General features: G+C 49.6%; 1 protein-coding gene across 1 annotated transcript in view; it reads left to right on the top strand.

Annotated features, from left to right (window-relative positions):
- Positions 1–27,759, top strand: part of LOC140406448 (UDP-glucose:glycoprotein glucosyltransferase 1-like) — a gene marked incomplete at its 5' end in the record, with an annotated part of 110,826 nt that overhangs the window by 34,186 nt on the left and 48,881 nt on the right. Inside the window, one exon of the mRNA XM_072494487.1 lies at positions 15,833–16,022. Within this exon, the coding sequence (XP_072350588.1) occupies positions 15,833–16,022 (190 nt within the window). The remainder of the gene's footprint in view (positions 1–15,832; positions 16,023–27,759) is intronic.

Below are 27,759 nucleotides of genomic sequence, written 5' to 3'. Positions count from 1 at the left end.
GGACATGAGAAGTATTTGGCAGGAAGGATCAAGGAAAACCCAAAAGCTTTCTATAGGTATGTCAGGAATAAGCGAATGACTAGGGAAAGAGTAGGACCAGTCAAGGACAGGGATGGGAAGTTGTGTGTAGAGTCTGAAGAGATAGGCGAGATACTAAATGAATATTTTTCGTCTGTATTCACTCAGGAAAAAGATAATGTTGTGGAGGAGAATGCTGAGCTCCAGGTAAATAGATTAGATGGCATTGAGGTACGTAGGGAAGAGGTGTTGGCAATTCTGGACAGGCTGAAAATAGATAAGTTCCCGGGACCTGATGGGATTTATCCTAGGATTCTCTGGGAGGCCAGGGAAGAGATTGCTGGACCATTGGCTTTGATTTTTATGTCATCATTGGCTACAGGAATAGTGCCAGAGGACTGGAGGATAGCAAATGTGGTCCCTTTGTTCAAAAAGGGGAGCAGAGACAACCCCGGCAACTATAGACCGGTGAGCCTCACGTCTGTAGTGGGTAAAGTCTTGGAGGGGATTATAAGAGACAAGATTTATAATCATCTAGATAGGAATAATATGATCAGGGATAGTCAGCATGGCTTTGTGAAGGGTAGGTCATGCCTCACAAACCTTATCGAGTTCTTTGAGAAGGTGACTGAACAGGTAGACGAGGGTAGAGCAGTTGATGTGGTGTATATGGATTTCAGCAAAGCGTTTGATAAGGTTCCCCACGGTAGGCTATTGCAGAAAATACGGAGGCTGGGGATTGAGGGTGATTTAGAGATGTGGATCAGAAATTGGCTAGCTGAAAGAAGACAGAGGGTGGTGGTTGATGGGAAATGATCAGAATGGAGTTCTGTCACAAGTGGAGTACCACAAGGATCTGTTCTGGGGCCGTTGCTGTTTGTCATTTTTATCAATGACCTAGAGGAAGGCGCAGAAGGGTGGGTGAGTAAATTTGCAGACGATACTAAAGTCGGTGGTGTTGTCGATAGTGTGGAAGGAAGTAGCAGGTTACAGAGGGATATAGATAAGCTGCAGTGCTGGGCTGAGAGGTGGCAAATGGAGTTTAATGTAGAGAAGTGTGAGGTTATTCACTTTGGAAGGAATAACAGGAATGTGGAATATTTGGCTAATGGAAAAGTTCTTGAAAGTGTGGATGAGCAGAGGGATCTAGGTGTCCATGTACATAGATCCCTGAAAGTTGCCACCCAGGTTGATAGGGTGGTGAAGAAGGCCTATGGAACATAGAACATAGAACATAGAAAATACAGCACAGAACAGGCCCTTCGGCCCACGATGTTGTGCCGAACCTTTGTCCTAGATTAATCATAGATTATCATTGAATTTACAGTGCAGAAGGAGGCCATTCGGCCCCCTGAGTTTGCACCGGCTCTTGGAAAGAGCACCCTACCCAAACTCAACACCTTCACCCAACACCAAGGTCAATTTGGACATTAAGGGCAATTTATCATTGGCCAATTCACCTAACCTGCACATCTTTGGATTGTGGGAGGAAACCGGAGCACCCGGAGGAAACCCACGCAGACACGGGGAGGACGTGCAGACTCCGCACAGTCAGTGACCCAAGCCGGAATCGAACCTGGGACCCTGGAGCTGTGAAGCAATTGTGCTATCCACAATGCTACCGTGCTGCCCTTGAGAACAAATAAATCTACACTATATCATTTAACCGTAATCCATGTACCTATCCAATAGCTGCTTGAAGGTCCCTAATGTTTCCGACTCAACTACTTCCACAGGCAGTGCATTCCATGCCCCCACTACTCTCTGGGTAAAGAACCTACCTCTGATATCCCTCCTATATCTTCCACCTTTCACCTTAAATTTATGTCCCCTTGTAATGGTTTGTTCCACCCGGGGAAAAAGTCTCTGACTGTCTACCCTATCTATTCCCCTGATCATCTTATAAACCTCTATCAAGTCGCCCCTCATCCTTCTCCGTTCTAATGAGAAAAGGCCTAGCACCCTCAACCTTTCCTCGTAAGACCTACTCTCCATTCCAGGCAACATCCTGGTAAATCTTCTTTGCACCTTTTCCAAAGCTTCCACATCCTTCCTAAAATGAGGCGACCAGAACTGTACACAGTACTCCAAATGTGGCCTTACCAAAGTTTTGTACAGCTGCATCATCACCTCACGGCTCTTAAATTCAATCCCTCTGTTAATGAACGCGAGCACACCATAGGCCTTCTTCACAGCTCTATCCACTTGAGTGGCAACTTTCAAAGATGTATGAACATAGACCCCAAGATCTCTCTGCTCCTCCACATTGCCAAGAACTCTACCGTTAACCCTGTATTCCGCATTCATATTTGTCCTTCCAAAATGGACAACCTCACACTTTTCAGGGTTAAACTCCATCTGCCACTTCTCAGCCCAGCTCTGCATCCTATCTATGTCTCTTTGCAGCCGACAACAGCCCTCCTTACTATCCACAACTCCACCAATCTTCGTATCATCTGCAAATTTACTGACCCACCCTTCAACTCCCTCATCCAAGTCATTAATGAAAATCACAAACAGCAGAGGACCCAGAACTGATCCCTGCGGTACGCCACTGGTAACTGGGATCCAGGCTGAATATTTGCCATCCACCACCACTCTCTGACTTCTATCGGTTAGCCAGTTCATTATCCAACTGGCCAAATTTCCCACTACCCCATGCCTCCTTACTTTCTGCATAAGCCTACCATGGGGAACTTTATCAAATGCCTTACTAAAATCCATGTACACTACATCCACTGCTTTACCTTCATCCACATGCTTGGTCACCTCCTCAAAGAATTCAATAAGATTTGTAAGGCAAGACCTACCCCTCACAAATCCGTGCTGACTATCCCTAATCAAGCAGTGTCTTTCCAGATGCTCAGAAATCCTATCCTTCAGTACCCTTTCCATTACTTTGCCTACCACCGAAGTAAGACTAACTGGCCTGTAATTCCCAGGGTTATCCCTAGTCCCTTTTTTGAACAGGGGCACGACATTCGCCACTCTCCAATCCCCTGGTACCACCCCTGTTGACAGTGAGGACGAAAAGATCATTGCCAACGGCTCTGCAATTTCATCTCTTGCTTCCCATAGAATCCTTGGATATATCCCGTCAGGCCCGGGGGACTTGTCTATCCTCAAGTTTTTCAAAATGCCCAACACATCTTCCTTCCTAACAAGTATTTCCTCGAGCTTACCAATCTGTTTCACACTGTCCTCTCCAACAATATCGCCCCTCTCATTTGTAAATACAGAAGAAAAGTACTCGTTCAAGAGTGTTGGCCTTTATTGGTAGAGGGATTGAGTTCCGGAGTCAGGAGGTCATGTTGCAGCTGTACAGAACTCTGGTACGGCCGCATTTGGAGTATTGCGTACAGTTCTGGTCACCGCATTATAGGAAGGACGTGGAGGCTTTGGAGCGGGTGCAGAGGCGATTTACCAGGATGTTGCCTGGTATGGAGGGAAAATCTTATGAGGAAAGGCTGATGGACTTGAGGTTGTTTTCGTTGGAGAGAAGAAGGTTAAGAGGAGACTTAATAGAGGCATACAAAATGATCAGAGGGTTAGATAGGGTGGACAGTGAGAGCCTTCTCCCGCGGATGGAAATGGCTAGCACGAGGGGACATAGCCTTAAACTGAGGGGTAATAGATATAGGACAGAGGTCAGAGGTAGGTTCTTTACGCAAAGAGTAGTGAGGCCGTGGAATGCCCTACCTGCTACAGTAGTGAACTCGCCAACATTGAGGGCATTTAAAAGTTTATTGGATAAACATATGGATGATCATGGTATAGTGTCGGTTAGATGGCTTTTGTTTCGGTGCAACATCGTAGGCCGAAGGGCCTGTACTGCGCTGTATTGTTCTATGTTCTATGTTCTAACACTTGCAGCCTACTTCTCCACCTTATCCCCCCCAAGTCACGTCTAATGGCATCATGATTGCCCTTCCCCCAGCTATAACTCTTGCCCTGCGGTGTATACTTATCCCTTTCCATCATTAACGTAAACGTCACCGAATTGTGGTCACTGTCCCCAAAGTGCTCTCCTACCTCCAAATCCAACACCTGGCCTGGTTCATTACCCAAAACCAAATCCAACGTGGCCTCGCCTCTTGTTGGCCTGTCAACATATTGTTTCAGGAATCCCTCCTGCACACACTGTACAAAAAACGACCCATCTATTGTACTCGAACTATATCTTTTCCAGTCAATATTTGGAAAGTTAAAGTCTCCCTTAATAAGAACCCTGTTACTTTCGCTCTTATCCAGAATCATCTTCGCCATCCTTTCCTCTACATCCCTAGAACTATTAGGAGGCCTATAAAAAACTCCCAACAGGGTGACCTCTCCTTTCCTGTTTCTAACTTCAGCCCATACTACCTCGGAGGAAGAGTCCCCATCTAGCATCCTCTCCGCCACCGTAATACTGCTCTTGACTAGCAGTGCCACACCTCCCCCTCTTTTGCCTCCTTCTCTGAGCTTACTAAAACACCTAAACCCCGGAACCTGCAACATCCATTCCTGTCCCTGCTCTATCCATGTCTCCGAAATGGCCACAACATCGAAATCCCAGGTACCAACCCATGCTGCCAGTTCCCCTACCTTGTTTCGTATACTCCTGGCATTGAAGTAGACACACTTCAAACCACCTATCTGAACACTGGCCCCCTCCTGCGGATAGATTCTCCGTTAGATAGATTGCCCGCCGGGGCAGGATTCGTGGACTTCTCCGACAGAAAAAACGACGCCGCACCTAGACCGATTCAACTGCCATTAAGGGGCTAGCACTGGTGCCAAATGGAACACAATCGATTCCAATGAGAAACGATGTGTGATTTGCCGAGATTGTGATTGACACTTAGGAGGCTGACAAGCTGCAGCCACATATACACACTTCACTCCCCACACACCATCCCAGCCAACAAGGTGGCAGCGAGGAGGGCAGCACCCCATTTTGCAGACGGCAAGCTTGAGACCTAGCTAGACGCTGTGGTGGAGAGGCGGCCGGCCCTGTACCTGTCCCAGGAAGGAGGCAGCCAGCCGCCGCCGTTCGCTGTGCCTGGATGCAGATGACAGAGATGGTCAGCGCCATGGGCAACACTGTCCGGACTGGCCAGCAGTGTAGGAAGAAACTACACAACCTCTTCAGGATGGCCAGGATGAGTAGGCAGCGCTGTGCCTCTGCACCAACCCCTGTCCCACACACCCATAACCCCACACTCCCTACACCTGGAGGGCGGCCAAACCCCCACCCTGTACCACATGCCGACATCCACACCGACCACCATGACCGTGTGTGCTGCCCACTGAAGCTACCAGCTAACCAGGGGTCGCGAGCGGGTGTTGGGAGGGTCACGGAGCCATCCACCCTGCCGTTCCCGATCGCGGGAATTCAAGCACAACAGCTGCGGCAGCCGGCTTTTAACAATGCCGGCTGCGAGTGGCTTTAAAAATGGTGGCCACAACCAGCTAAGAAAATGCGGCCGCACTGCGCATGCATGCCCGATCACCAGTGAGCATGCGACCCGGGAGTGTTGTGACCTGAACCCAGGGTCAAAGGGCGATTGCGGCATGCCGGCGGCTGACTGCGTGGTGATCACCGATGATGAACAAGGCTATGACCTCGATCTGTTTTGCATCCCGAAACATTTCTCAAATGAGAGTATATGTTCCTCATCGTTTAATCATGGACAGAATTGAACGTTTGGCAAGGGATGAAATGAAAGCCTTGAGAAATCATCACCCTCTGTGTACTGAAGGGTGGCTATAAGTTTTTTGCTTACTTTTAGACTACATTAAAGCATTGAATCAAAACAGTGACCAGCCAATCACTGTGATGGTGGACTTCATCCGTTTGAAGAGTTACTGTAATGATCAGTCAACAGGGGAGCTACTCAGAGTTTACCAACTGAGGTACGAAGTCCACGCTTTCCTCCTCGAGAAATTGTCCTCTCTGGCTGATTCGTTTGCTGGATGCTAACTATGTCTTACTTTGCAGAAATCTTTTCAATTCTAAATGAATTGAACCTCAAATTGCAAGGAAAGGATGATGATTGCTTTTGGCACTGTGAAGAAATCACAGCTTTCCAAAACTCATTGAAAGTTTGGCATTTGGGAGTGCAAAGCCAAATTTACTACATGTTCCCCACACTGCTACGACACATCGAAGAAAACAGCATTAGTAAGGAAACTGTAAATGGACTGGCAAACCTGACTCCAAATGAAGCTGACTGAACTTCTGCGCCTCAGCTTTGACACATATTAAAACATGGCACAAATCAATGATATGGTCAGCATTCTGGAGTAGCATCTCCGAGGAGTATCCAGAGCTGAGTAAAATAAGTATTTTGTTGCTTTTGTCCTTCAGTGCTCCTGCTGGCTTGGCAGTGCCATCTGGGAACCTTGGCAGTGCTTCTGCTGGCTTTGGCAGTGCCATCTGGGCACCTTGGCAGTGCCAGGGGGGCAGTGTTCTAGGGGGAGAGCCAGGGAGCACTTACCCTGACCACCCTAGGGTCTCCGATGGTCTGGGAGCCCCCCAGGTGTTGTTCCGCCTGGTCCATGTTTGCGTGGACCAGCACTGATTGGCGCCCAGCTGCAGTCTCCCTGGAGAGGTCGAAGATTCGAGGGAGGCCGCTGGATCTCGTGCAGATAGGGCGTAAGTAGGTTTACACACTACTTCCACAAGCGCATTCGGTCACGACCATTTGGGGTGGGGTTCCGACTCCGACGTTTTGCCGGACTCTGGAGAATCCCGGGAGTGCCTCTGGAGGCCACTCCCTGGATTCTCCAGCCACATTGCACTCAAGTGAGAACACAATGCAGCCCATAGAATCATTACAGTGCAGGAGGTCATTTGGCCCATCGGGTCTGCACCAACCCTCTCAAAGTACACCCTACCTCGCCCCACAACCCAGCACGGGGCAGCACGGTAGCATAATGGTTAGCACAGTTACTTCACAGCTCCAGGGTCCCAGGTTGATTCCCGTTTTGGGTCACTGTCTGTGCGGAGTCTGCACGTTCTCCCCATGTCTGCTTTGGTTTCTTCCGGGTGCTCCGATTTCCTCCCACAGTTCAAACATGTGCAGGTTAGGTGGATTGGCCATGCTAAATTGCCCTTAGTGTCCATAGAGGTTAAGTGGGGTTGCTGGTTAACGGGGATAGGGTGAAGGCGTGGGCCTAAGTAGGGTGCTCTTTTCAAGGGCTGGTGCAGACTTGATGGGCCGAATGGCTCCTTCTTCACTGTGAATTCTATGACTCTATGACACCCTATCCCTGCAATCCAATAACCCCACCTAACCTTTTTGAACATTAAGGGGTAATTTATCATGTCCAATCCACCTAACCTGAACATCTTTGGACTGTGAGAGGAAACCAAAGCACCTGGTGGAAACTCATTTAGACACGGGGAGAATGGACAAATTCCACGCACAGTGACCCAAGGTGGAAATTGAACCCAGGTCCCTGTTGCTGTGAGGCAGCAATGCTAACCACATGTGCCACCATAAGGACTGCATCTGACAATTTAAGTTCTCCCTGCATCCATTGAAAATAATCGAGAGGTTTCTTTCCTCAAACTCGCACAGTATTAGTCTTCAAACGCCTTTGGAAATTTGAGGGTTTTAAACTTTCATTTGCCAGTACTTCCCTGCATATAACACTCATGTGCTTTGCAACCTGATTTGCATTGGCAAAATTAACAATGCCATACCTCATGAATTCAGTTTCTTCTGAATTGTATTGTTCACCAGTGACCCTGGAGCTATGGATACAGCTCACACCAGCACTGCTTTGTCCTGTCGTGGACTCTCCTGGGAAGCTCTCTCCAGCAGATTCTATTGTGAGATCCTGATCTGTTTGTGGCTCTGGCCCTTTCTTCCTTTATTACAAAATGATTCATCTTCAGTTCTTCACGCAGTCCTGTTGCTTGCAGCTACAAAATGGAACTCTCCTCCATGATTTTGCGCCCAGATCACATGTTGTCAGTGTACAGAGCACGTGACTTGTTCTTTGCCACCACTCCTGGTGGGAAGACTATATCGATTTTTAAAAAATCAGGTGCTGATGTCAGGAGGAGGCAGTCTGCCCCGCTGGGCTCTGGGCCTGTTCACAGCCAGATCCGGTAGAGGGGCACATATGCACATATGGGCAGGATGGCCAGTATTCTTGAAAGCCGGTCGCGGCCAGTATTTTTAAGAGCTGGTCGCGACCATTGGGCACTTCGTCCCTTGATCAGAAATGCCGTGACCGATCGCTCTGCAACCGCCCCCCCCCCCCCCCCCGACTCCCACCTGCGACCCACCTGCAGGTTCCAACCTTGAGTTTCAAAATGACTGAACTACAGGGCTATGGACAAGGTGCAGGAAGCTGGGATTAGAAAGGGCAGCTAAGTGTCCTCGGGCTGGCATGGACAAGATGGGCCGAATAGCCTACTTCTGAGCTGTAATTTTTCTATGGTTCTAAGGTAGTTAAGAAGGAAAACCAGCTATTTTCCTTTATTAATCAAAACATAAAATAAATGAGCAGGGAGTCTATGCTTGGCCTGTACAGTACAATAGTTGGATCTCATCTAGAGTGCTGTGTGCAGTTCTGATCACCACATTACAAGGATGTGATCGTACTAGACAAGCTACAGTGGAGAGTTATAAGTATCCTGGTAGGAATGGAGAAGTTTAGCTGTGGGAAAAGATTGAATAGTTTGGAACACTGGTTGTTGAGGGGATAATTAATCGAGATGTAGGCAATTATGAAAAGTCCAGAAAGGATGAGGTCAAGAGCCAGGGGACATAATTTTAAACAAGAATTAAAGGAGAGTTGAGGCGAAATATTTTCAGTGATGGTTTGGAACACCGAGACTGGTAGAGGCATAGAATCCCTACAGGGCAGAAGGAGGCCATTCGGCCCATTGTGCCTGCACTGACCCTCCATAAGAGCACCCTACCCTTTTTGACTCATCCGTGCATCCCACGTATCCCCGTAACCTAACCTGCCCATCCCTGAATACTAAGAGGCAATTTGGTATGGCCAATTCACCTCACCCGTACATCTTTGGACTGTGGGGGGACACCTATATGACCCATGGCCCGAAGTTCAAAGTGGGCTGTTAACGGTGTGTGCAGCTGCCTGGCTGCCTTTCCGGCTGCGACATGGTGTTGCGCGTTCGTCCACCTCAACCCCACAGCCCACCTCCTGGCCACCCTCCGCTACTCCCCCTGGCCCTGGCAGAAGCCCCCCAGCCAGCGGCACAATTGTCAGCAAACTATGGCGATGTTGGACAATTTCCATATACCCTCTCTCCCTCAGCAACCACAACGCCGGTTTCACAATTTTTAAAAGCACAACTGAACCACGCTGTTGGGAACTCGGCGCATCAGAGACGGAGAATCGCGGAGGCCCCCAAGAATACCTATTCTCCACTCAATCGTGTTTCACGATTTTGGCGTCAACCAACCGAGAACCCTGCCCATTAGTATCATAGACTTTACAGTGCAGAAGAAGACCATTCGGCCCATCGAGTCTGCACTGGCCCTTGGAAAGAGCACCCTACCTAAGCCCACACCTCCACCCTATCCCTGCAACCTAACCTTTTTGGACACTAAGGGCAATTTAGCATGGCCAATCCACCCAATGTTTGAACTGTGAGAGGAAACCGGAGCACCCGGAGGAAACCCACGCAGACACGGGGAGAACGTGCCGACTCCGCACAGGCAGTGACCCAAGCTGGGAATTGAACCTGGGACCCTAGAGCTGTGAAGCAACAGCGCTAACCACTGTGCTGTACTTATTTGTGACTGAATGGTGGAAGTGACATGGATTTGTGGTCAGTGGTGCACATGATTACTACCATGAAGTGTGAGCAGGTGTTTTTTTTAAAAAAAAATTATTAGGGCATTTGCAAGTTTTTATAATAATAACAATAACAGCGACATCAACATGGTACAATAAGCATTTCTACCCCATCCCAATCTTCACCCCCCCCCCCCCCCACAATCAGAAAAAAAACCAGTCTGCCCCACCCCCCCCACCCCCCCACTTTTGGAATTCTGCTTATGCTGACATTTTAATTTTCCCCGAGAAAGTCGACAAACGGCTGCCACCTCCGGGCGAACCCAACCATTGACCCTCTTAAGGCGAACATTATTTTCTCGAGACTGAGAAACCCAGCCATGTCACTAACCCAGGTCTCACCACTCGGGGGCTTCGAGTCCCTCCACATTAATAAGATCCGTCTCCGGGCTACCAGGGAGGCAAAGGCCAAGACATCGGCCTCCTTCGCCCCTTGAACTACCGGCTCATCCGACACTCCAAAGATCGCCACCTCCGGAGAAGGCACCAGCCGAGTGCTGTGGACATTGCCTTAGCGAAACCCTGCCAAAACCCTCTCAGTTTCGGGCATGCCCAAAACATGTAGACATGATTTGCTGGGCTTCCCTCACACCTTGCACACCTGTCCTCTACCTCAAAAAACCTGCTCATCCGGACCATCATCATGTGTCCCCGGTGGACTACCTTGAATTGTATCAGGCTAAGCCTGGCACATGGTGAGGATGTGTTAATCCTGCTTAGGGCATCCACAATCTCTCCTCCTAGCTCGCCTTCCCATTTGCCCTTAAGCTCCTCCACCGGAATTTCCTCCAATTCCAAAAGTTCCTGGTAAATATCTGATACCATCCCCTCTCCCAGGTACTGGAGACTGCTCTGTCCTGTATCCCCCGTGGCGGCAGCAGCGGGAAAGCCGGAACCTGCCTTCTCAAGAAGTCTCGCACCTGCAGATAACTCAACCCATTCCCTGCTGGCAATTCAAATTTATCCTCCAAGGCTTTCAAGCTGTGGAAGCTCCCGTCTATAAATAGATCCCCCATCCTCCTAATTCCTGCCCTCTGCCATCTCCAGAACCCACCATGCAGCTTACCCGGTACAAACCGATGGTTATTAGAATTCGGGATTCAAACTGATGCTCCCTCCACTCTCTTATATTTCCTCCACTGCCCCCAGATTCTCAGGGGCGCCACCACCACTGGACTTGTGGAGTATCTGGCCGGCGAGAACGGGAGAGGTGCCGTTACCAATGCTCCCAGACTGGTGTCTTTACATGACGCCGCCTCCATCCGCTCCCACACAGACCCCCTCCCCCACTACCCACTTCCTAATCATGGCTATATTAGCCGCCCAGTAGTAATTGCCAAAGTTCGGCAGCGCCAACCCACCCTCCCCCAGACTTCGCTCCAGCAACACTTTCTTCACTCGCGCGGTTTTACCCACCCACACAAAGCCTGAAATAACCTTATTCACCCGCTTGAAAAAGGCCCTTGGGGTGAAGATGGGGAGGCACTGAAAGACAAACAGAAATCTGGGGAGGACCGTCATTTTCACAGTCTGTACCCTCCCCGCCAGAGATAGTGCGAGCATGTCCCATCTCTTAAAGTCCTCTTTCATTTGTTCTACGTGCCGGGATAGGTTTAACTTGTGCAATGCCTTCCATTCCGGGGCAACCTGGATTCCCAGATATCGAAAGCTCCTCCCCGCCATTCTAAACGGCAGCTCTCTCAGTCTCTTCTACTGCCCTCTTGTCTGTATCGCGAACATCTCGCTTTTCCCCATGTTCAATTTATACCCTGAAAAATTACCAAATTCCCCGAGGATCCGCATAACTTCCCCCATCCCCTCCAACTGGTCTGAAATATACAAGAGCAGGTAATTTGCGTAAAACGAGACCCGGTGCTCCATCCCCCCCCCCCCCACCCCCCCACCCCGAACCAGCCCTTTCCAGTTCCTAGAGGCTCTTGACGCCAAGGCCAATGGCTCTATGGCCAGAGCAAACAGTAGCAGGAGAGGGGGCACCTTTGCCTCATCCCTCGGTGTAGTTTAAAATACCCCGGCCTCAGCCGATTGCACACTTGCCACTGGTGCCTGATAGAGCAACTGCACCCAGTCAGTGAAGCCCTCACCAAACCCAAACCTTCCAGCACCTCCCATAAGTAATCCCACTCCACCCGATCAAAAGGCTTCTCCGCATCCATCGCTACCATCGCCTCCATCTCCCCTCCTTCTGACGGCATCATAATTAAAAAGCCTTCGATCATTGGCCGTGAATTGCCTGCCCTTTACAAATCCCGTCTGGTCTTCCCCTATCACCCCCGGGACACAATCCTCTATCCTTGTGGCCAGTATCCTAGCCAGCAGTTTGGCATCCACATTCAGTCGAGAAATTGGCCTGTATGACCCGCATTGCTCCGGATCCTTCTCCCATTTCAGGATCAATGAAATCGAGGCCTGCGACATTGATGGGGAGAGGACTCCCTTCTCCCTTGCTTCATTAAATGGCCTCACCAGCAGCGGGCACAAATCTCTGAAAACTTCTTATAGAATTCCACCCGGCCCTGGGGCCTCGTCCGACTGCATGCCGTCCAGCCCCTCAATTATTTCCTTAATTTCAATTGGGGCGCCCAGCCCTTCCACCAGATCTTCATCCACCCTCGGGAACCTCAACTAACCCAAAAACTGCCTTATCCCCTCCACCCCAGCCGGGGGTTCCGACTCCTATAATTTGCTGTAAAAGTCCTTAATCACCTCATTCACCCCCAATGGGTCCAGGACCGTAATCCCATCTCTACTCTTTACTCTCCCTATCTCCCTGGCCGCCTTCCTTTTTCTGAGCTGGAACGCTAACATTCTGCTTGCCTTTTCCCCATACTCATAAATCGCCCCCCTTGCCTTTCTCAGCTGTTCCACCGCTTTCCCTGTAGTCAACAGTCCAAACTCCACCTGTAGCCCCCGCCGCTCCCTCAGTAGCCCCACGTCCGGGGCCTCCGAGTGTCTCCTGTCCACCTGGAGTATCTCCTCAACTAACCTATCCCGCTCAGCCCGTTCCACCTTTTCTCTGTGGGCCCGTATCAAGATTAATTCCCCTCTGACCACTGCCTTCAAAGCTTCCCAAACCGTTGCTGCAGAGACCTCCCCGTATCATTTGTTTCCAGGTAGTTTTGGATGGATTTGTTCACTCGCCCACAGATCACTTCATCTGCCTTCCACATCCAGCCTTCACAGTGGGCGTTGCCCTCTCTCCACACTAACCCGTAGATCCACCCAATGTGGGGCATGATCTGACACTGCAATTGCCGAGTACTCAGTACAAAAAAGCCGATGCGAGAGTACACATTGTGCACATGGGAGAAAAAAGAAAAAGTCCTTCGCCCTTGACCGTGCAAACCTCTATGGCCATGCAAACCTCCATTGGTCTCCTCCCCCCATCTGTTCCATAAACCCCTTCAATTCCCTTGCCGTGGCTGGCACCCTCCCTGTCCTGGATTTTGACCGGTCCAATTCCAGATCAATGACTGTTAAAATCTCCTCCCATGATCAAGTTATGTGACTCTAAGTCTGGGATCTTACCTAACACCCGCCTCATGAATTCCACATCTTCCCAATTCAGAGTATATACGTTCACAAGTACCACCCGCACCCCATCCAGCTTCTCACTCACCATTATGGGCAGCATGGTAGCACAAGTGGATGGCACTGTGGCTTTACAGCGCCAGGGTCCCAGGTTTGATTCCCCGCTGAGTCATTGTCTGTGCGGAGTATGCACGTTCTCTCTGTGTCTGTGTGTGTTTCGTCCGGGTGCTCCGGTTCCCTCCCACAGTCCAAAGACATTCAGGTCAGGTGGATTGGCCAGGACAAATTGCCCTTAGTGATCAAAAAGGTTAGGAGGGGTTATTGGGTTATGGGGATAGGGTGGAAGTGAGGGCTTAAGTGGGTCAGTGCCGACTCGATGGGCCGAATGGCCTCCTTCTGCATTGCATGTTCTACCTCCGTGTCTGATATGATTCTCCCTGCCTCGAATGCCACCCCGTATTGATCAAGATCGCTACCCCCCTGATCTTTGAGTCCAGCCCTAAGTGGAATACTTGGTCAACCCCCCCACCCTTTCTCAATCTAGTCTGGTCTATAGCTTTTAGGTGTGTCTCTTATAACATTGCCACTTCTGCCTTCAGCCTCCTCTAATGCGCAAACACCTGAGCCCTCTTGACTGGCCCAGTCAACCCTTTTAACATTCCATGTAATCAGCCTGGGGGGGATTCCCCCCCCGCCGACTAGCCATCACCCTTTTTAGGCCAGCCTCCAGCTCGCGTCCCCGGTCTCCTCGAACCACCCTCAGACATTCGCCGTCCCGTAACAGTTTGCCATTTGTCCCCAGTAACAGATACTCCCCTGTCAGCAAAGCAGCCCCACCCCCCACCCCCGCTCCCTCCCCCACTGGTAATAGGACCAGAAACCCAACCCCTTATATCAAGCTCCCGCTTAACACCTGTTCGCCCCCACTGTGCTTCCGTGAGTCAGCTGACCTAGCTGACTTGATTGCTCCCACCCATGGTACCAAACAGTCTGTCTCCCCATTGTTCTCTTGCCTCCACTTGGACATACATATTCAAAGCATCGCATTCCCCAGTAAACAAACACCAGAAAAAAACAGTGGAAAAACAACCACAGAAAAACCAACCACAGAACCCACCACTCCCCCCCCCCTCCACCCAGCTCCCAGTAAGACAAAGTTAACTTCAGCCATCGAAACAGACCCTTATTGCACATAACACTACTTATTCAAACCAGCACAAAAGTGATTGTCAACAAATCGCCAATGCAATCCTCTCCCCAAGGATTCAGTGTCGTTAGCTCACCTCCAGTCTTTTTTCCTTGATGAAAGTCAAGGCATCGCCTGGTATTTCGAAGTAAAAATCCACTGCCTCATATGTGACCCACAGACGGGCTGGGTACAACATCCCGAACTTCACTCCCTTCTTAAAGAGGGCCGCTTTTGCCCGATTAAACCCAGCTCGTCTCTTGGCCAACTCCGCACCCAGGTCTTGATAAATGCGCGGCTCACAATTCTCCCACCTGTTGCTCCATTCTTTCTTGGCCCACCGCAGAATGTGTACCTTGTCCAGGATTCGGTGCAAACGTACCACCATGGCACTTGGCGGCTCGTTCGTTCGGGTCTTCTTCGCGAGGGCTCTGTGCGCTCTAGCCACTTCCAGGGGCCGAGGGAACACCTCAGCCCCCATCAACTTCTCCAGCACGTTCGTCACATAAGCCCTCGCATCCGATCCCTCACTGCCTTCAGGGAGGCCGACGACTCTCAGGTTCTGCCTCCTAGACCTGTTCTCCAGATCCTCCAGCTCCTCCTGCATTCTTTTCGAGCGGTGATTCATCATCTCCACCTTGGTCTCCAGCATGGTTAGATATTCTTCATGCTCAGACATCTTTTTCTCCACCTCCTGGATCGCACGTCCATGGGTTTCTTGATTCTGCACCACCTGATCAATTGAAGCCTTGATTGGGTCCAACTTATCCTTCTTAAGCTTGGCGAAGCAATCTTCAAAAAACTTGACCAGCTGCCCTGTCGACCACTGTGCCGTCTCCCCGCAGCCTTGCTTCTCCGCCATGCTTTCCCGCATTGCCAGCTCTGCTCGTGTCTTCCTTGTAGAACTTTGTTTTCACACACAGCCACTTCTGGTCCACTTCTCCATACACCGGAGGGGGATTTCTTCTCACCGTCTCACTCTTCACCGATTTATCCAATAAAATCCGGAAAAAACTGGGAGCTATCAAATGTGCGACCTACTCCTCCATGGCCGCTACCCAAAGTCCCAAGCAGTTGATTTTTAACTAAGTATAACATTTGGATATATGGACCTCACTGGGCTTCCATTTCAACACAATATTTATAATGATATTTCATACCAGTTGCATTTTAAGTTTGTTTCATAAACTGTATGGATAGCTTTTGACCATTGTGCAGTGCACAGAAACTCAGTCTATTATATTTTTTCCACAGCTTTTACCGTTTTGTGTTGGAGCCTGAACTGGTGTTCACAGCCGACAACAAACTATCAGCAGGACCTATGGCCAAATTTCTCGAAATGCCAGAAATACCTTTGTTTACCCTTAACATGATTACACCTGAAAGTTGGTTGGTAGAATCTCTACACAGCCCAATTGACTTGGATAATATTCACTTTGAAGAAGTAAGTATCTTTTCAAGGACGGATATAAAATTCTTAAATTGTGCTGCAATGTATTTTGTACAATCGGACAATTCGCTTTAACAAATGATTTGCCAGTTGCTGAGTGAGAATTTGTTTTATTGACTAATCGATTACTTTAGAAATGCCTGTGATTAACCAAATAACTATGTTGGATTGTGTCGCACTTATAAATTGGTAAACTTGAAATTGTCTGCGTCTCATTAGGGTCTTGCAGGAATTACACTTTCTTTCATTAAGCTTTAAAATAAAAGCGCCCTGATAATTTTAACCAGGTTGTGTTTTTAAAATATTTGAATTTCTGAATTGTGGCACACAGAGCAAGAAATTATTTAGGGCTGGAAGTGACAGAAGGTGGAAGTGGGAGGAATGATAAATTCCATAGCTTGGTATAGATATCTGTTTTTGCATGACTTGGTGTGTTGAATGATGCCAAGAAATAAGTGAATAAACCTCTGGAGAAAGGAAAAAGAAAAGCCAAAAATAATGATCTGCGTATGAATTAATTAGACTCAGACTTAGAACATACAGTGCAGAAGGAGGCTATTCAGCCCATCTCCGAGATGTCTGAGGTCCAGGACTAATCGATGGGATGCATGTCCCCACACCAGCACTTGATGAACGTGCAGCTGGTGTGTGACCATGAGATACGCATCATGCACGTCTGCCGCCGATACCGAGGCAGTGTGAACGACACCTTCATTCTGGCTCACTCAACGGTTGATGACCTCTTCGAGGACACCCACCGGCTGAGGGGTTGGCTCCAGGGTGACAGGGGTTATCCACTTTGGTCGTGGCTGATTGCACCTATCCAGAGGCCACAGACCGACACGGAGACCCGCCTGCCAGCTTGGCAGTGCTAAGGTGCCCACGTTCCAGGCGGAGGGCCAAGGGGCCACCCTTCACTTACCCTGACCACCAGGGTCTCTGATGGCCCAGGAGACCCCTGGGTGCCGTTCCGCCTGGTTCACGTTTGTGTGGACCAGTGCTGAATAGCGCTAGGCTGCAGCCTCTCTGGGGAGGCCAGAGAATCGAGGGAGGCTGGTGAATATTGGGCAAGTATGTTATAAAAAGGTTTAAGACCTACTTCCGGGAGCACGTTTGGTCCCGCCCCTTTTAGGCAGAGCACCGACTCCGACATCCCGCGGGACTTAGGTGAATCCCGCTAGGCGTGGAATCTATTGGGAGGCCCGCTGGAGGGTTCTCCCAGGATTCTGCAGCCCGTTGTGCTCTTGCTCGAGTGGAATGCCAGAGAATCGCGCCCGGTATCTTCAAATGAGGCTTTATGGGTGGAATTTAAGGAGTCAAAGGGTGCCAGCAACAGTACTGGGAGTGTATTATAGGCCTCCAACGAGTCAATGCGAAATTGTGGTGGAGATATGTGGACAATTCACTGATATGTGTAAGAATAATAATTGGGTAAATATACCAGGGGATTTCAACTTTCCTAGCATTAATTGGGATAGTCATGGTGTAAAGGGTTTAGATGGGGCGGATTTCTTGAAATGTATTCAGGGGAGTTTTTTGTATCAATATGTAGAAGGCCCAACAAGAGATGGAGCAGTGCTGGATCTGGTTCTGGAGAATAAAGCCGGACAAGTGTTCAATGTGGCAGTGAGGGAGCATTTTAGTGATAGTGACCACAACATAGTACGGTTCAAGTTTGTTATGGACAACGAAAAAGAGGACCTGGAAAAGACAGTTTTGATTTGGGGCAAGGCAGATTTGGCTAAAATAAGGCAGGATCTGGCCAAAGTTGACTGGATACAGCTTGTTAGGGAAAATCTAAAGCAGAGCAGGAGAGCACTCAAAACAAAAATGGGAGAGTACAGATCCAACATGTTCCCAATAGGAGCAATAAGTTCAAGAAACCCTGGATGTCTGGAGAGATGGCAGCTAGGACTTAATCGGACAAATGTGAAGTAATACATTTTAGAAGGTCTAATACAGGTGGGAAATGTACAGTAAATGGCAGAATCCTTCAGAGCATTGACAGGCAGAGGGATCTGGGTGTACAGGTCCACGGGTCACAGGTGGAGAAGGTAGTCAGGAAGGCATATGGCATGCTTGCCTTCATTGGCCGGGGCATTGAGTGCAAAAATTGGCAAGTCAGGTTGCAGCTTTATAGAACCTTAGTTAGGCCACTAATTCTGATCGCCATACGACCAAAAGAATGTGGAGACTTTGGAGGGGATACAGAAGAGGTTTATCAGGATGTTGCCAGATATGAACATAGAAAGAAGGAGACCATACGGCCCATCGGGTCTGCACCGGCCCTTGTAAAGAGCACCCCACTTAAGCCCCATCCTCTCCCCGTAACCCCACCTAACCTTTTTGGACACGATGGGCAATTTAGCACGGCTAATCCACCTAACCTGCACATCTTTGGACTGTGGGAGGAAACCAGAGCACCCGGAGGAAACCCACGGAGACACAGGAAGAACGTGCAGACTCCGCACAGCAGTGACCCAAGCAGGGAATTGAACCTGGGACCCTGGAGCTGTGAAACAACCGTGCCAACCACTGTGCTACCGTGCTGCCTGACGATGGAGGGCATTAACTATGAGGAGAGATTGGATAAACTCGGTTGGTTCTCACTGGAACGACAGAGGTTGAGAGGCGACCTGACAGAAGTCTACAAATGGGACTTTCGGGGGCAGCATGTAGGTAGCATTTAGGTGGTTCCTATCCGAGTCTCTGATTTTTAGACTTTTATGCCTGTTTTCAGAGGTAGTTTCTGGATGAGTTGGTGTGGGAAGTCATATGGAAGATGAGAAATGTCGAAGTCCCAAGAAAAGTGCTGGAAAGAAGGGGATTCCGGCGAACGAGACAGTGAGTCCTGCAGGAATAAAGATGGCGGGGACTGGGTCGTCGGGTGGGGTCGTCCTCTCACAGTGGAAACTCTGACCGAGGTGATACTGGTGGAGTTTGAGAGGCAGTTTGCCAAACATATGCAGGTGCTTCGGAGGGAGATGATGGCTTCAATGAAAGAGTGGGTGGAGGTAGCGATGGCCCCGGTAAAAGTGGCAGTGATGACGATGTCAGTTGCGATACGGGAGCAAGGAGAGAAGGGGTGGAGGAGGCACTGTCACAACATAGCGACCAGTTCACCTCGATGGGTGAGGAGTTTCGGAGGGTGACGGAGGTCAACAGTGGGCTCAGAGCTAAGGTGGAGCACCTGGAGAACAAGTCAAAGAAGCCCGAGGTTGGCCAAGTACTTCACAAAAATGTTGATGGGGGAGCTGGAAGATGCCTTCCGCTACGAGTTGGACAGGGCACATCGATCACTCAGGCCAAAGCCTAAAGGTAATGAGCCACCAAGGATGGTCATAGTCTGCTTCTACAGGTACCACATGAAGGAGAAGGTTTTGAGTTGGGCGAAGCAGATATGAGGTGTGAAGTGGGAAGTAGTATACAAAAACATCAAGATCTGACCTTTGGACAGGTGAAAGCAGCATTCGGAGTGGCCTACCCAGCGAAAGTGAGAGTGACTCACAATTCGAGGACTTTTATTTTGAGATGATGGTGGCGGCGGAGGTGTTCGTTAAGGCTAAAGGACTGGAACTGAGATTAGAGTTGGGATTTGGACTTTGGTGGTGGGGACGGGAATTGTGTTCTCTTCTGGAGGGTTTTCTATTTGATTGGGGTTTTGTTTTCTGTCTCTTGAATGATTTGTTTGCATGTGTTCTGGGTTTTGATTTACTTTTTGCCTTTTGGGTGCGGTTCTGTATTGTTTCTTGGTTTAAGGGAGGTTGCTTTTGGGCACGTGGGGCCGGGTTACCCAGGAGGGGGGCTCTGGCAGGGCTCATTACACTAGCAAACGTAAGTTGGCTAATGAATGGGAGTGTGGTGGGGGGAGGGGCCGCGGTTGTTGGAGCCTGGTCGAGCAGGTTTCAATTTGACCTGGGAGGTGTGAATGGCAGGGGGAGAGAAATGATACTGGGTGAAGTGCTTACAAGAGGAAGTGGATGGGGAGGTTCTGGGAGGGGGGAAGGGGTTTGATGGTAACAAAAGGATGAGGCGGGCCTTGCCGGATGGGCAGGAACTTGGCTATCAGCTTTTGCTCAACGATTCTAATTTAGCTAGAGAATCACCTGCAAAACCGATAGCCAAGTTCTACATGAATGAGTACGGCCTCAACCGGGACCTTGGATTCGCGTCTCATTACATTCAACCTCCACCATCTGGCCTGGGCTTGCTAAATACTACCAACAGTCCTGGCTTGAGACAATTAACACCTCTTTAACCTGTGGTTACCTCTCTTTCCAGTAGCACCGACTGGACCTGTAAAGACTTAATTACCTGCAAAGACTCGCATTCAAAGTATCATCTTGCATCTTTGACTTTGTCTCTATATATGTTTGTGGAACCCACCTCTTCATTTCACCTGATGAAGGAGCAGTGCTCTGAAAGCTAATGACTCCAAACAAACCTGTTGTAAGACCTCTTAATGTGCCCACCCCAGTCCAACGCCGGCTTCTCCATATCATGACTAAACATAGCTAGAGAATCACCTGTAAAAGGCTCCTCTTTCACTCTCACACCATTGCCTCTGGTGTGCTCGCCAAGTATCTGTCCATGGTTTCATATCTGAAAATGATTCAAAAACACAGTCTCAGTTTCACAATCATGCTTATGACATCTAGTTCTACCTCACTACTACCTCTATCGACCCTTCCTGTGTTTCTCAATTACCAGACCGTTTGATCAGTACCCAATACTGTATCAGGAGAAATCTCCTCTGCTGGAATATTAGAAAGACCAAAACTCTTGTCATCTACTTGCTGTCCCTTGGCACCATCTTTGGCATAGATTGACACTTTCAAAAGAGCTCTGAGCAAGCTAAGGTCAGTCTATCTTAACGTCTCTAACTATGCAACTAAACTGCATGCCTGAGATTTAGCTTTGCATGAGCCCCACCTCCTCAGCTAAATATTGGGAAGATTGAAGCCATTTTTTCATGAGTCAAGAAATCGTACATGCATCCCCTCACAAAATCTTTAAAGTTCTTGGGCAGAATTCTCTGTAGCCCGATGCTGGAAACGGGAACGGCGATCGGGCAGAGAATGGCTACTGAATCAGGGCAGGCGCCGGTTTGACTCCGGTTCGCGATGCCCAACCCACTCCAAATTGGCATCATCGGGACGCACGGCACACGCAGTCACAACACTGTTGGCATGTTATCAGCCGGCCCCCCCCATGATGCTCCGCCTCCGATGGGCTGAGTTCCCGACAGCACGGGCCACGTGTGGTCCCAGCAGTGTGAGGCTGGCGTGCCGGCGCGAACAGTGTCCAGCGCCGCCACATTCAGCCGAGATCTGTGCCGCTGCCGGGGTGCTTCTGCTAGGGCTGGGGCGAGTGGTGGGAGGTGGCCAGGGCATGTGCTGGGGGGTTGTGGTGGGCGGTCCAGCACAGCCGGTGCCATGTTCTCCAGCACAATCGGTGGGGGTGTACGCGTGCGCAGCTGCAGCTAGTCAGCCCTGCGCATGCGCGGCCTGGGACCCGGCGATTCTCCGCCCGTTCTCTGTGCGATCCGTGGGTGTTCCACGCGACGCCGATGCTAGCCCCTAACGGGTATCGGAATCGGTGAGGGATTTGCGCCAATTTTCTCATCGTGGGACACCACGGATTCTCCGTTGGCACCGGCACTTAGCCTCAGAAACGGATGAACCAGCCCCTTATGTCCTGTGAAAGATATCAATGTTTGGAAGCATTATTATGAGGTTTTGTGTTAGACGTTTAGTCATTGCAATATTTCAAAATATCACAAATATTGGGCCGGATTCTCCATTTCAGAGACTAAGGGCGCGAATCTCCAGCTGTGTTGGGCTCTCGCTTGAGCGCAACGTGGCCGGAGAATGGAGAATGTCGGGAGAGGGTTGCAGCGAGCTTCCTGACAGCCTCCGTACCTCCCAGGATTCTCCAAAGCCCTGCGAGACGCGGAGTCGGAATCCCGGCCCAAATGATGAGGATCGAATGACACACGCGGAAGTAGGTCGTAAACATACTTACAACCTACCGGCGTGGGATCCAGCGGTCTCCTTCGATTCTTCGGCCTCTCCAGGAAGGCGGCAGACGAGCGCCGATCAGTGCTTGACTGCACAAACGTGGGCCATGCGGAATGGCACCCGGGGAGTCTGCTGGGCCATCGGACACCCTAGGGTGGGCAGGGTAAATGCAGGATGGCTTGCTGGCCCTCCCCCTGGAATGTGGGCACCTTGGCACTGCCCAGATGTCACCTTGGTACTGCCACCCTGGCACTGCCATGGTGCTTAGATGACACTGCCAAGACAGGAAGGACACTACCCAAGTGCCAGGGTGTAATTGCCAAGAGCCAGAGTGCAAGGGGGGCCATGCCCATGAAATAAGAGAGCATAGGGGGTTTGAAGGGTGGGGGAATGCAAGGCAGGTAAGTTGGGGTCTCCGGGAGATTGGGTGGGTAATGGGTGGGGTCCTAGAAGAAAGGGGGTGCTATAAGGGACTTAGGGGGCCTGAAGAGGGAGGCACTCAGGCACCCCATCACGGGGTATCCTCACTTGCGGACACTTAACATTCTAAGTGGTGCTATGGCAAAACAGGGACATGCATTACAAAATAAGAAAATCGGTACCTCTAATTGTCCTTAATAAACGACACTCGCTCAAACATTCAATCATACTAACTTCCTTAATGACACAAACAAAACCATAGCAGCATTATTCACATTTTTCCTGGCTTGGCAGTCAAGCTCAGGATTGTACAATTGCTCATGAAACACATTTCTTTATTCACAAAAAGAACGCAAACGAATGTTCTTTATTGTAGATCGCGGGGGTCGGGGGTCTGGTCATAACCAAAAATAGGAAATCTTATCCTATAGACCGGGGTGCGAGCGCAGTAGGCTCTCCTTCGCCATTTCCTCACACGAATAGTCTGCACGATGCAGCAGAGTATCGCCAATACTAGTAGGGATTCTATTAGGTAGGACAGGGAGTACCAGGTTATAAACCTGTCACACCAAGATGGTGTGGTGTCGTTTGTGACGGGGGTCTGGGTGCTATGGGGAAGTGAATCATTAACGGCTTGGGGGGGGGGGGGGGGGGGTCAGGGGGTTCGCGTTCGCGCACAACCAAATGTTCATTAGGGTGATGCGCAACATGGAGGATGTCCTCATGGCTCTTCTTCTTTCTCTTCTCTTTTCTTCTCTTCGTCTCTTTTCCAGGAGCTTCTGGGGTTCTGTGGGATCAAGCATAGTGTCTGTTACTATCTTGGTTTAATATCTCGTCCATTATTATGTCTGTCCTTTTGGCCAATTCTCCCTTTACAATTTGTCACCATGTGTGACTCCCTCATTTTTTTTAATACCAAATATTCCGGACAAGACTCACTTTAAAATACTGAAACAGTGCAGGCGGCTCGCAGGCTGTGCGATTTACCATCCAAATGTGTGAGGATGTAAATAGCATAGGGTGGCAACCTAAGGGTTACCTGAAAACAAAACAAAACTTTTTGAACGAAAAGTGCCGAAATGAGGTGCGTATAGGCCGCGACGGGTAATATTTGGATGGAATACCCGGGTAGGACGGCGACCAATGCCATGTGTGCTCTACCCGAGCGTAGCTGACCAGAGGGTGGTTCCCAGGCAGGGCAGGTCCCAATGCCGTTTCCCCACTGCCTGAGCAACCAACAAGAACGGGCAAGAAATGTAGTCATCGTGGGGGGTTGCCGTATTGGTTCTTCCTTCGAACCAGAAGGGCAGTTACGAACGGGGGTCTGTGTTCTGTCGACAGACGAGTTCCTCTGTACTGGCGTCTGGCACATTAACAAGTCTCTGTGGACAAACTAGTTCCTCTGAACTAGCGTCCGGGACAAACTAGTTTCTCTGACTGCCAGTGGCTGCTTGTATCGATGCTGTCTGGGTTTTTGCAGAGTCTAATACACAGTGAACTTGCACCTGCTAGTTTTTGCCTGTGTTGGCTGAATTTCCCTTCAGCCTTTGCTGTTCTCCATTTTAAGTCGGGAAGTGGCCAACTCAGGTGGCTACACCCCCTCCTTGTGATCCTAACAAAATTTCCGATCTTACAAACAACATTAAACAATGCCACTACAAACAATTCTGTAAGGCTGTTGCAGACATAGAGGCTGTCCGAGTATATGTCTGCTGGGCTGGGGAAGGAATCTGGGTGTTCTACAATGTACGCCACTGCTGCAAGTTCTGCCGCCTGTGTGCCTAAGTGTCCTGGAAGTTTTATTTCTATTTTTTCTAGTCCCTGCGCCTCCTCGACATAAATGCCGCATCCTGTTATGCGCTTCCCTTCTAATATTGTGGAAGATCCATCCACATATATTCTTAAAGGTTTGCACGTGTCTGTGTGCTGGGGGCTCTGGGGTGAACTACCTATCTTTCTGGGGGGGGGTTTGCAATAAAGGGGCCTGAGTTGTGGTGCGGTGAGATGATTTCACATATGTGGGGGGTGCCTGGGTACTGTAGGTTAGCTGCTAAGAAAGTGTGGGTCGCGGTCCTTTTAACAGTGATGCCCCGTCCCTGCAAAAGAAGGGTCCATCTGGCTGCTCTAATCTGACTAACTGGACCGTCCTTGAGTCGTTCGTCCAGTAAACGTTGGGTGGGGGTGTGTTCTGTGTGGATTGTGATGGGGGTAAGAAAAATACTGTACTGCCCAAAAAACTGCGAACAGGCTGAAAATCCCTGCTCCACAGCATCTAAGACTCTGGAGGCGTAAGCCACGGGTCATAACTGTCGTGTTTGTGGGTCGCGAATGCTGTCCTGTTCTTTTGTAAAACTGCCCTAACCTGCTTGTCCGTGCTAATCGTAGTCGGGTCAAACCAAAATTCGCCTACTGCGCTAATCTTGTTTGCATATTCTCCTATGGTAAGCGTTGCGGGGGCTCTTGCGGATTTTGCCATTCTCCAGACACATTGATTGACTGGATTGTGGGAATTCATAAAATCTATGCCTAAAATGTGTTCTGCTGTGTGGGGTAGATCGACTAAAACTATGTGGTGCTTGGTGGTGATGTTGCCGATTTGAATGGGTACAGGGGCTGTGATGTGTCCCTGCTGTGAGTGGCCTGTAAAGCCGCTGAGGGTGATGGCGGCTGTAGTGGGCCACATGTCCTTTTGAAACATGGTGGAGGAAATTATTGTGGTGCGGGACCCACCTGTGTCCCAGAGAAACTCGATTTTTGCTGCAACTACAGGTCGGCCGGACCTATCCCAAAGGGTGTCGCAGACCCAACTAGGGGAGCCCGAACACCGTCAGTCCGTTCCGTTCAGGTCCGTCTGATCTGAACGGGTGCTAACGCTATGTATTGGCTTTGTCCTGGCTTTATTTAGAGTGCCTGTCTGCTGGGCTCTCTGTTGCTTTTGTGGGGCATTGCATACCCTTGCAAAGTGTCCCAACTGTCCACAGTTGTAACACTCCTGTGACTTTTGTGGGGGGCTGTTCTTGCCTTCATTTACCCATGCGGGGTTCTGGTGTGCCTTAACTGCGTGTATGTCTGCTTCTGCCTGCTGTTCTTCGGGCTTTTATTCGTGGGTTTGTTTTGAACAGATTGCTCCCCGGGCGTGACAATCTTTTTACAACCCATTTCTCATTATGAGCCTCCTCTGAGGGATCATAATTGGCACAAGCTTTTTGTCCTGTTTCTGTGGCATGGGAGATAAGGGTGCGGGTCCATTTGGCCATGTTGTCTGGGGACAAATGGGCGCGGTCTAAGTCTCCGAAAACTGCTGCGAAATGGATCCACAAGCGTCCAGCAAACGCTGTGGGGTGCTCGGTTTTCTTTTGCCTGCACTTATTGAGGCCATCTACGGGCTCATCCCTGTTATACCCGATTGCGTCTAGGATCGCGGTATGCATTTCTGCAAGGGTGCCTCCTCCTACATTCTGTGGGTCGTGGAAGGCTGCTACGACCGAAGGGTCTAAACTCAAAACGGTGAGCTTTACTTGCTCTCGCTCATCCAGGCCGTACATGGTAGCCTGCTGTTTTACTCTGGCAAAGAAGTGGTGGGGGTCTGAGGTGGGGAGGAACGGTTTGATTTTATCGCACGTGTCCCGTAATTGGGTCACTGTTAAGGGGGTGGTGTACAGAAATTCCGTGTTGTTCGATGTGGCTGCGCGGTGGGTGGTGACTGGGTTCATTGGAGCCTGACCCATCTGCTCTGTGGGGGGTTGGGGCGCTTTTCTCTTCTGGAGCTTTCCCTGCGCACATGTTCCCTGAACATATCTCTGCGCTGTCTCACTCAATTCTTCCCAATCAGGGCCGTCTTCCTCATCTAGCTGTGATCAAAGGTTTCCTGGAATCCTTTTTGAACTGAAAGCAGAGATTGCAGTTCTGCAATCTGCTTCCGGCACTTTGCGTGGTCTAATGAGCTTTGTCTTTGCTCCGTGGTGGCAGCATAGAGTGCTCTTAATGCTGCCTTCAGGTCACTACACTGCCTCTGCAATGCCTCTACCTGCTTTTCAGTTTCCTCTCGTACCAGGATTGCACGTTGCGTATCCTGATAGGCCTATTCGTACTGGGATTGGAAGCTGCTTAGGTGCGCCAGACAAGACCGGTGTGCCCACTTGGCATCATCCACCTCTCTGTCCTTTGCTGCTAACTTCCTCCTTAACTCTGCGTTCTCTTTCTCTACCTCACTGACATCGACCTTGCTCATTCGATGTATGCCTTCTATCTCTTTTTGGAGCTTCCTAACGACCTCCTCTGTGCCTCGCAATTGTGCCAAACAGGACACAATTGCCATCGGCTTGCGAGCTTTTCCTAAGCTCTTCTTGTGAACCTCACTCAGGTTCTCCCACCAAGTATGCCCTATACTCCTGGGACCTGTTTCCTAATTTTCACAGAATTCGCTCCAAAGGGGCCATTCTTTCCCTTTGAGGTACTTTCTGATTTCCTCTTCCCAAACGGGACACTGTCCTACTCTACTCCTAGTCGCTGCGACCACGAATTCTTCGGGGTTCATGAGGTGTTGCATTGCCTTCATTGTCATCTTTCTTACCTGAATGCTTCTCTTGAAATTTGGAACAAGGGGTATTAAGGTGGTGCTGTAATTACGGGTACGGCTTTCGCTATTTTACGGAATACAAACTCCCGACAGCTTTGTCGCAACAAAAAAATCTATCAGTATTACCTTATCGCCCTGTTAGTTACACATGCATTAACACACTTCAGAATTATGAGGATTGATCAGAACTGCTTGAACACTTGTGGTTTTCCTGTTCACAATTGGATTTCTAATTCAAATTTTGGGTTCTCCCGGACTGGTTAAGCCACTTCTAGATCGGGTCCCGTCAGGATGTCGCCAATAATATGTTGCTAACTTTTGGTTGGTTCAATTGGCTCTGTTTTATAACCTTTGCTCAAGAGTCGCCAGGTATCTTTATGATACCGCCACGAGGTTCAAGTTCAAGTAATGATCAATAACTCAATACACCAACTGGTAAGATTCAAATCAAAGCACATTTATTATACACAATAAATCACTACTCATGCATAAACTCTGCTTTCTAAGCTATTTCTATAACTAACAGGCCTATACTTAGTTTTGGACTGGCCCACCAGGTCAGGGGAACAAATGGCCTTTCGTTCGGGTTCTGAGTCTGCGGGATTCAAAAGCTGGTATGGACTGGTAGCTAGGAGCGCCTATCTCGTAGTGAGCGTTGACTTGAAACTTACGTTCTTGGAGGCCGCCGGACAGGTCACTGTCAAGCGTTGCT

The sequence above is a fragment of the Scyliorhinus torazame genome, unplaced genomic scaffold (genome assembly GCF_047496885.1).
Source record: "Scyliorhinus torazame isolate Kashiwa2021f unplaced genomic scaffold, sScyTor2.1 scaffold_533, whole genome shotgun sequence".
Classification (NCBI taxonomy): domain Eukaryota; kingdom Metazoa; phylum Chordata; class Chondrichthyes; order Carcharhiniformes; family Scyliorhinidae; genus Scyliorhinus; species Scyliorhinus torazame.
The sequence above is the reverse complement of the archived record's forward strand: the minus strand, read 5'-3'. Positions and strand labels throughout refer to the sequence as shown.